This window comes from Amyelois transitella, chromosome 10, assembly GCF_032362555.1.
Source record: "Amyelois transitella isolate CPQ chromosome 10, ilAmyTran1.1, whole genome shotgun sequence".
Lineage (NCBI taxonomy): Eukaryota > Metazoa > Arthropoda > Insecta > Lepidoptera > Pyralidae > Amyelois > Amyelois transitella.
The window spans coordinates 10,098,896-10,108,825 of record NC_083513.1 but is presented as its reverse complement, the minus strand read 5'-3'; the positions used below and the strand labels follow the sequence as shown (position 1 = coordinate 10,108,825).

The 9,930-nt window shown below is 34.1% G+C and overlaps 2 protein-coding genes across 2 annotated transcripts in view; one reads left to right on the top strand and one right to left on the bottom strand.

Annotated features, from left to right (window-relative positions):
• The first annotated feature begins 337 nt into the window (after nucleotides 1–337).
• On the top strand, nucleotides 338–3,087 carry LOC106133120 (ras-related protein Rap1). Its single transcript, XM_013332740.2, has one exon. The coding sequence runs from the start codon at nucleotides 690–692 to the stop codon at nucleotides 1,242–1,244; it is 555 nt and encodes a 184-aa protein (XP_013188194.1). The 5' UTR covers nucleotides 338–689; the 3' UTR covers nucleotides 1,245–3,087.
• A 425-nt stretch (nucleotides 3,088–3,512) lies between these two features.
• Nucleotides 3,513–9,930, bottom strand: part of LOC106133118 (rootletin) — a 44,834-nt gene continuing 38,416 nt past the window's right edge. Inside the window, exon 38 of the mRNA XM_060946391.1 lies at nucleotides 3,513–9,723. Within this exon, the coding sequence (XP_060802374.1) occupies nucleotides 9,616–9,723 (108 nt within the window). The 3' untranslated portion in view covers nucleotides 3,513–9,615. The remainder of the gene's footprint in view (nucleotides 9,724–9,930) is intronic.

The window sequence follows — 9,930 nt, the reverse complement described above, 5'->3', positions numbered from 1 at the left end:
TTTGTAATAAAAGAATCCATAAACAACAATGAGGGCAGATCTGGTGTTGGAAATGAATATTTAGAAGACCCTTTATTAAAAAGAACGACCCTGTAAAATGAGACTTGACCTGAAAAACGTTTATTACAAAGATGCAATTAATTAATAAACCTGCCCTAGTACATTGTGGAACTTGGTCAATTATTATTAATAGGTATGTGCATTAAAATGAGAAAATTAGTTTTATCCGCTTGTGATGTGACGTATGTTCGTGCATCATCAGCAGCAGAATGAGTGAGTACAGACGTAGGTACTTTCGTAGACTTCATTCATTCATTCTAGTTCGGAATCCGGTACTAGGACTACGATAGATCGTTTTGATTTGCGTGTTGTGTTACCTATCAAAGAGGATATAAACTTCTGTTTGAAACAGTGAATTATTTAATTATTTATGTTAATGAACTTTATCTCAGATAATTATTATAATGAAATAAAAATAAAGTGACGTTAAGTTTTTACAGCTCGATGTGGCATTTTAATATTTTTACAATGGCAACATTACCATAGTGAGCCATCGCCCTGTTAAACTGTGTCATGGCGGTTTGACTTGTTATAAGTTTTTTTTGCAATAACTCACTAGTTAATGTGCTTTTTAGTCATTTGATCTTTGATTTCTTTAAATCAAATCACGTAATACAAAATAGTTAATAATGCGTGAATACAAAATAGTCGTGTTAGGTAGCGGAGGCGTGGGTAAATCTGCTCTCACAGTACAATTCGTACAAGGCATCTTTGTGGAGAAATACGACCCCACCATTGAGGACAGCTATCGGAAACAGGTGGAAGTAGACGGACAACAATGCATGTTAGAAATTCTGGACACGGCCGGCACGGAACAGTTCACCGCGATGAGGGATTTATACATGAAGAACGGGCAAGGTTTCGTGTTAGTGTATTCGATCACCGCACAATCAACGTTCAATGACCTACAGGACCTGCGGGAGCAGATCCTGCGGGTGAAGGACAAAGATGACGTGCCTATGGTACTGGTTGGCAACAAATACGACTTGGAGCCAGAGCGCGTGGTGGGCAAGGAACAGGGGGCTAATCTCGCGCGTCATTTCAATTGCGCGTTCATGGAGACCTCCGCGAAGGCGAAAATCAATGTGAACGACGTTTTCTACGACCTAGTGCGACAGATCAACAAGAAGTCACCGGACCCCGAAAGGAAAGTTAGGAAGAATAAGGTGTGTCGCCTTCTGTAAGTGTTGTGGGGGCCTGGGTCGCGTCTAGATATAAAATATTTAATAATTTGAAAGACTTCTTGTACCCGAATTTGGCTCTTGACAGTTCCCAAAGTTTAAATAGGTCGGGTATTGCGCATTGTTGCGGATTACTGTAGCATTTTGAGAAAGTGCATTTGTTGAGATGTAATTGTTTCAGTGCTGTAGTAGCAGGAATGAAATATGCACAGAATATCAATTGTACTCACATTGCTATCTGTATGAATATTTTTGGCATGGTCCAAACTTTACCTAGCTGATATTAACATTACCATTATACAGCAGGATTATTTACTTGTGAACATGCATCCTGCTTTTGCAGGATTCTTGTTTTGTAATATTAATGTCACCTGTTTAAGTTTGATTATAATTTGAATTTACTTTGACATGTGGTCTTTATGTGACATTTAGTGCTTGTGCGTACAATAGTTCAGTGCATGTTTCACTCCAGGAATTCCATTTGTAATGTGCGGATGCTATTAGGTTCAGAAGTTTATGATTTCCACAGTTATAGACCTAGTTATTTACAGTGTTCAAGTCATGACTAATGCATTCCTACGTAATTTATGCAAGCATTCAGTGTTCTTTCAATAACAATACTTTGATATTACTTGTAATTGTCATGAACTGTTAATCTTAACTCCAAATAGTTTTAATTAGTCTACAGTTGTTGGTTTTAGTTACAATTCAATGCTGTAAGTATAAGATTCCAATGCATTGTCTTATATAATCTTAAAATCGATTGAAGAATCATCATTCCTTTTTGTACTATACATACAAAAGTAGACTAAAATATAAAATAAAAAACATTTTTGTTTCTTTTCATTATATGTAAATTAAACTTAACATCCTTAAAATAATTTCATCCTTTTTATGTGAACATAACCACAGACAAAGGAAATGATTGCTTCTGTTTTAGAATGCTGAATTTTTACATTCTGGTAGAATTCAAGCATTAAAATTGGGATAATGTATTGGAGATCTTTTACATATTCAGTCAATATGTAGCAGCTAACAGGAAAATGACTCGAGGACATTCACATGGATAGCACTGTATATATTTAAAAAACCGAAATATACTGGCTGGATACGGCATTGTTGTGAATTGATGTAACTTTGTTTATTATAGAATTAAGATTCAGCAATAAACTTCTGAACGGTTAGAATGGAGGCAGGCTCCGAGGAGACCTGGATATTGTGCCAGCAGGCCTGAACCAGTGTGTAAGTAATGTTTAATAATTAAGAATACATTAAATTTTTTCAGATATATTATTGTCTTGTTATATAATTCAAATGTATCGAAAAAGTTGATAATGCGACACCGTTTAGGACTTACATTTGAACAATTATTAGTGAGCCTTAGGTGATTGCACCCCGCTGATGGTAGTGTCTCCATGTGTTCCCGTGGTGGCCCGGGCCCCTCGCCTGCAAGGGCACCACTCGTGACAGACTATAAACCCCTTATGAAATTGAAAACTCTAAAAAATTTTATCGTTATTGTAAATGGAGTAAAATTTATGATTACTGGCTCATTTAATATAAATATACCAACCTATGTTTGCTGCTTTGAACTTTGTTAACGTAATACATTATATAGGTGTTCAAATATTGTTACGGGATTAGATGTTTCATCCATTCTCATTTCTGTTAACATAAGATTACTGCACAAGGATATTGGTAAATTAACTTTGATCTGAGTTGAATTATATTTTTTATATATATTGTGCAAATTATAAACTTGTATATTTTTATCTTTTCAATCAATAATGGACATTGTACAATAACTATTAATTTCTTTTTTTGCCAATAAAACAAATTTTAATTATTTGTTTGGGTATGCTTGTTCTCTTGGCGTGTTCCCATGTGACCTACGATATAGGGCCGTCGCCTCAAAATCACATCAGGACAAATCAAACATTCTAATTATTCATGTCCTTGCAGGTATTCGATTCATCCATCCATGTTATTAATATTTTCTGCCAAATACTAACTACATGGTCACGTCTTAAATTCCGTGTGGGGAAGTCAGGGCCTGTGTCTTAAAAAGACGGAAAGGGCATACTCAGCTTCTCATTCTGCCGAATAGTATTCCAAGTATATTCCTGTGTTCATGTTATTTTGTGTCTCTGAGTCACCCACTGCAGGCCCGCGTTAGAGCCCGGTGCCGCGACAATCAAATCAACGTCAATTGTCCCCGGAATTTTAATAGAATTCAATTAAATGAAACAACCATTATGTTCTCTACAACTATATTTTATTATACGACCAGTGTAAAAAGTTCCATAAAACGTGTTTAGCTTAATCTATATAGACTAGAATTTAAGGTACAAAAGTTTAAAAAAATTAAACTGGCAGTGCGCCGTGGCGGGCGTATGTCGATATTCTAGTAACATAAGAATTGACACAGTCCAGTGAAAATGAACACATACGAACTTAATATCTATCAACTTAATCTAATCTATGATGCAAAACGGGTGTCGGGTTGCATTATATACTTGTGCATCTGTTTATAAACCCAAACGTGTGAAACAAGGTCTCATCTATAGACCAAGTTCACTTTGGGTGCGCAAGATTGCACAGTACAATAATTAAACAAATTCAGAAGTCTCGTAGAAAGCTTGGGAGAGTGCACGAATCTACATACAATTGTGATAGAGTGGCACGCATACCGAATTTGATAGTGTAATGAGCAAGTTGTCTATTCCATCGAGCTATGCTATCTGTCTCTTATCGAGCTATTACAATGAGGTCGCCAGTCCTTGGTGGCATTACACTCGAAGCGGGGTACGTCCAGAAAACATTGGACAATTATGACAGTTATGTTCAATACCTAACATCATTTACATAAAAATGTGTTTGAAATTGAAATTATGAATTTCATATAATTTACACAGGTGTTAAAAAATCGCATCACTTTTTATACATAATCAGATATCAATACATAAATGCTATTTAATTTTTCTAAATCTTATAATTATTTTTTTCTGAAAATCAACACTTTCATGTAAATGTTTTCGTCGTGAACTTGGGAAGGGATTTCACATTCATAAATGCATAATAAACGATAAGAGTTAATAATATTTTATCGGCAGTGTTCATGATAATACCCGATAATGCCATTGCCACACGTTATAGTATTACATTTCATGGTATAGAGGATATACATAGAAGTTGTTGGTACATACAAACGGACTTCGTCTGTTTACAAATTCAAATGCTTACAATGTTAACTCAACAACAGTCAGCACTAAGTGGCAACTTTTTACACACGATTTTTATAGGATTACAAACTGCTCATTCATGTAAATTTTACAGATCATAAAGTCTGGAACAACTTTGTGAACAGACATTCAGTTGTATTTTTGTGAATAAATAAAACTGAAGAATGACGTCATAGCAAGTATCGTCATAAAATTTTTAATAAATTTATAACAAATTCCATGAAACCAAATTGAATAATGCCTACGTTACACGATTAAATAATATTATTTTTCATTTTCCTTATATACAAAAATGTCAAATACTTTGGTTCTGCTAAGTATTGAGCAATGTTTGTGACGTGACAATTTATATAAATTTACGACTTAATACATATCCGTATTAACATAGGTAACTTTAAATTATTTAAAAAAACTTGAGAAGGGTCTTTCAAGATACCGAAAGGATTCATATAGCATGCACTTTATGAAAAGATAGTTTTAGATAGTAAATAATATTTATCCATAGTATCATCATAAATACAATTAAAATAAAGAGTAGGTACTTAAATGAAAACTCTTCTCATTACAATAGTAAACGATCTGCTCTCGTATTATGGCAAGCGCGATGCAGTTTTTATCGCGCGAGAAACGATCGCAGTGGGTGATAGCATGGTACAACAAAAATCTTGTCTTTTTCTTTTCTACGATACCTACTAAAACTTACATGCTAACCCTGAAATATTTTCATAGGCGGAGATTGTGATTGGACTACCGAATAATACGTGCTACTTACACAATATTAGGACGGAATCATAAAATACTTTTAATGCTTATATATATAGCTTAAATGCGGTAAATATAATTGCTATAATATTTCCGAGATAAGATCATTTTCCGCAAAAAAACGTAGTTAACAATATTATAGGTTTATTTATCAATAATCGTTGCTTTCCCTTCTCAATAATCTTCATCCTGGCTTTAGTCCCATCATCATTAGTTGCATCCTCAGCACTCTGGAGAGAAGCCCGGAGTATTTCTTTGACTATGGATTCTGGATTGAGTGAGTTAGGTTTTTACACGAAGCGGCTCCCATCTGACCTCCGCAACCTTTGTAGGTAAATCGATCATGATTACACATCCAGTTGCCTGAATATGCAGGTTCCCTGACGATGTTTTCCCTTATCGTTAAAGCATCGGTTAGTATTAAAACTAATGTAACATAACTTCGAAAACAGTTATTGGTACATGGCCGAGGTGGGATTCGAACTTGTGCCTTTATGAGCATCACGCATTTTAACCGGGCACGTCATCGATTCGACCACCGACGCTTTCCCTCCTTAATAATATCATTAATTAATTGTAATAGGGGTACACCCAGACATTCCATACAAAGCATCGATTACGATGGTTACAGAAAGTTATGAATGTAGATGAAGCAATGCAAAGGGATCATGGCAAGTGGAAAGATGTGGTCTGTGCCTACTCCTCCGGGAAAGAGGCGTTATTTATATATGTAAGTAGGTACTTTCACAAATCGTCTATATTTGAATTCACATCGAAGGTGTAACCTACGCCTTGTATAGCCTTCCAAATAAAGATAGGTTAGTAAGTAAAATTGATTGTTTTTATTCTTTTGTTTTATTTTGGTTTGAAGTAAATAAGTACTTGTATACCTACTTATTTATTACTGATACACTTTTTCACAAACAATTTTACACATCAGAGAAGGCATCTTTTTGGTGTAAGAATATAAGTAGGTATATTGTACCACATGAGTATTAACTACCATGGTGTATACCTTTCTCACATTGTAACTAAACCATTGTAAATTTATGAGATAATTGTATTAGTTGTAATTGTGCGCCAGTATGAGGTAATGTTTGACTCATCTTTTAAGTAATTAATTTAATTGGGTTTTTGCGCTCATGCAATTGCGAATAACGAGTAAAGTCACGCGCAAATAATTCCCTATAGAATAGGTAAATAGTGAGACCGCTCTAAATTATACACACGAGTTACGAAAATAATGTTTGACAGTTGAACACTATGGTTTACAAATAAAACAAGCGTATTCCTTATTCCACTAACAAACGAACAAAGATGAATTTGTTTCGAAATCAAATTATTATTTTTTCTTCTATTGGTAATTATAATTACTTTCGCTTTAACGAGGGATATTTTTACAAGCCAAGTTGCTTTTTGTATAATTCAGATATATTTCGCAAGCACATTGATAAAACTTGTCATAACAGACAGAAACAGGGACTTTGACTAGTGAATGTTTACCTCGGAGCAGAGTGTGAAATATAAGGATCGTTGATATGGCCCAATTATTTAGATAGGGCGCTTCCTAGTCAATGTGGGTGGGCGAAATATAGGAACATAATAGGAGGGGTCAATGTTCGTACTGTAGTGTTTTCGGAGGACTATTATCAGGCCGCTAACATTACTAATTGAACTACACTGAAAATTAATTACGCGGTTCCTACTCGTTGAGTTCCATGGGCTACAAAATCTTGCAATGTAAACAGAGAAATATACTTCGCGAAAAAATTTTAAGCAACATGCTTAAAAAAAAATGTCTATCCGGCTCCGAAGGTCCAATCTATCTACGGTAAAATGCATCAGTTCATTCAAAAAAGGACTTTACATAACAAAGTATGTACCTATACTTGGAATTTGTAAGTTATAATCTCAGTGAGTTAATTCTTTAAAAGTTTTTAATCCGCAGAAGTCTGCATTTAAAACTTATTACATTATACAGTAAAAGTATGAATCAGTAAAGATTTTATAAACACTTCCGAGTTTCTTCCGGCTAGGCGACCTTAAGTCGTAGCGATGAGTCATTAGTGATTCACGGCCGATTTGAAACAATAATTACTAAACTGGGTGGTCGCATAAATAGATGAACCGGTCAGGGCTATCAACCTGATTCACCGCAATGTCATAATCCTTATCTGTATGGACAGGATTTTATATTAGGTATAATATAATTTGTATCTCATTCGTGGAAACAGTTTCAATATCAGTTACAATATTTAACGACATTTTATCCGTATATTTTTACTAGGCCATTCGTCTCTATTTACCCCGTGAGAGTAAAGATAAACAGTACAAAAGGCGGCCTTTTAAAATGTTATATTTTAACAATATTTTGTCTGATCAATTATGGAAATATCGATTACTTATCCGCCAATAATTTTGAACTATAAAAAAGGGTATTGGCAATAAAATATATCAAACGATATAATATTATTTTTCCCAAACACATCTGGGTTCGTCAAACGAGTCGATCAAAGAAAAGGCACGGATAGGCGTTAATTTTCTGAAAGTTATTCATGTGTGATAATAGCCTTTATACGGTCAGTGGTAAGCTTCCCAAGACCGGTCAGTGATATGCATATAAATCTTTTCATGTTAAAAAGTAACTGATACTTTCTGATTTTATTTATTTATTTTTTAATTTTCTATCGTTAGAGAATTTATCGATTCCAAACTTTAAAACAGACAATAGAAAATGCATTTTTTAAGATTTAAAACAATTTTTAAGGCTTTTGTTACATATAAATTAAAAAAAAAACTGTTTCTTTTTCAATTCCAACGATAAAATCTAAAAGCATGTTTTTAGGGCAGGACATACTGAGAAACTATTTTAAGGCCATAACCACACAACCGGGTATTAAAGTTTTTAACTATTTGTTTACGTTGTAAAGCTGAATTTTACGAAGCGATGAAATTTAGGGCTCGTTAGCCAGATGTACTTCTCATTTTTATAGTTCGCGGAATGGCAATAGTTTTATAAAGAATGTTTGGCATATGTCATAAACTTAATAAAAATATAACGTATCCTTACAAAAAATAAGTACAGATACCTAACTGTGATAACTGAAAACGAACTTTTGTGTAAAATCTTGCCACGTGGGTATTACAAATCCAATTTCTATAGCCATTATTGAAAGATAATACAATATACATGACATACAATAAAAAAATATAGCACCATGACAAGAACTGATACTATGACTGGGATGTTAGTGGGATGTCTAATAAAATAAAGAGGTTTCAGTACGCTTATAAGTAGGCTTATAAATTTGGGATTCTTTTAGGCGATGGGCTAGCAACCTGTCAGTATTTGAATCTCAATTCTATTATCAAGCTGAACGTGGCCTATCAGCCTTTCAGACTATATCTCTATCTACCCCGCAAGGGATATAGACGTGATTATATGTAGGTACGATGGATGTATGTATGTGCCAGTACTTTTGTCTTTAGGTAGTAAGAATTTCTAGTTAAAATAAAGAATCAGTTCCAAATTGCTGTAAGAACAATATCAGGGTATAATATGATTAAGTAATTTGACCGAATCGCAGAAATTAATTCTGTAAAAGGTACAGAAATCTGATTTCATATTTATCTTCCGACACCAGGATGAATTGACCTTAAGCGCCCTGTAGTAGCAACTCGCGCGCAGCTCGTAAATTTACTCTATAAATTATGTTTACATTATTTATAACGTTAATGATAAAGTATAATATATAACGGCGTAAATAATGCAAAAAAGCATAATGACCTCTTTTATAAATAACGTCAAATATTATCTGTTATAATGCGTCAAATTAATTATAACTAAGAAAATATTTCCTGTTTAAATTAGGTCTCAAATTCAAAACTTCTTGATAAAAAAAATTATTTGAATCATTTTGTTGTTACTGTAAACTGAATGATATACCTACGTAATTGATTTTTTTTAAAGAAATCTTTGCCATTACACACTGATGATTATTTCTTTTCTATCTAAATATTTAAAAGTGGAAACTGATTGATTGACTAACTGACAACATCAGCCACTGGTACATTATTTTGTTAGCAATTTCCCAAATACGATCTAGGGGTGCACTAAGATAGGATTTCTCGAAATTTCCGCGGGAACTAAAATTAATAGAATTCTTCATCTTATGCTGTTAAGGCAGCATTTTTATAGTATTTGTATAAATTTCAATTGACATACTGATATTTAAATTAATTGTAGCTACTATCGGTGATAAGTAATCGTCTTAATAAATAAATAATTCTTCTCCAGCTCAGAATGTTACAAATTCACCAAATTCAGCAGTCATCAGGTACGAATGTAATTGTACAGCATTTGTTCAGCTTTACTTGGAGGAGTCGTAGCTGTCGTTCAGCGGAGGTAAGCTGTGGGCCAGCGTGCTGTCCAGCTTTCTAGCCTCGTGTTCTAGAGTGTAGGAATCTAATGCTGGATCCTGTATAAAGAAGATTATTATTAGTAGGTGACTTAAAAGAGTATGCGAAAATTCTGAGCATACTTTAAAAATATAACTGTTCCAAGGTGCAGTTAGAATACCACATCACCCAAGTACAGCCGCCTATCGGGAAAATTGACCCCTCCAAAGATTTGGTTTGTATTCTTCATACAAATTGGTCATGTTTCTCAGCAGGCGACTGTACCA

Coding starts and splice junctions, on each gene's coding strand:
- LOC106133120 (XM_013332740.2), top strand. CDS start 690: ATGCGTGAATACAAAATAGTCGTGTTAGGTAGCGGAGGCGTGGGTAAA.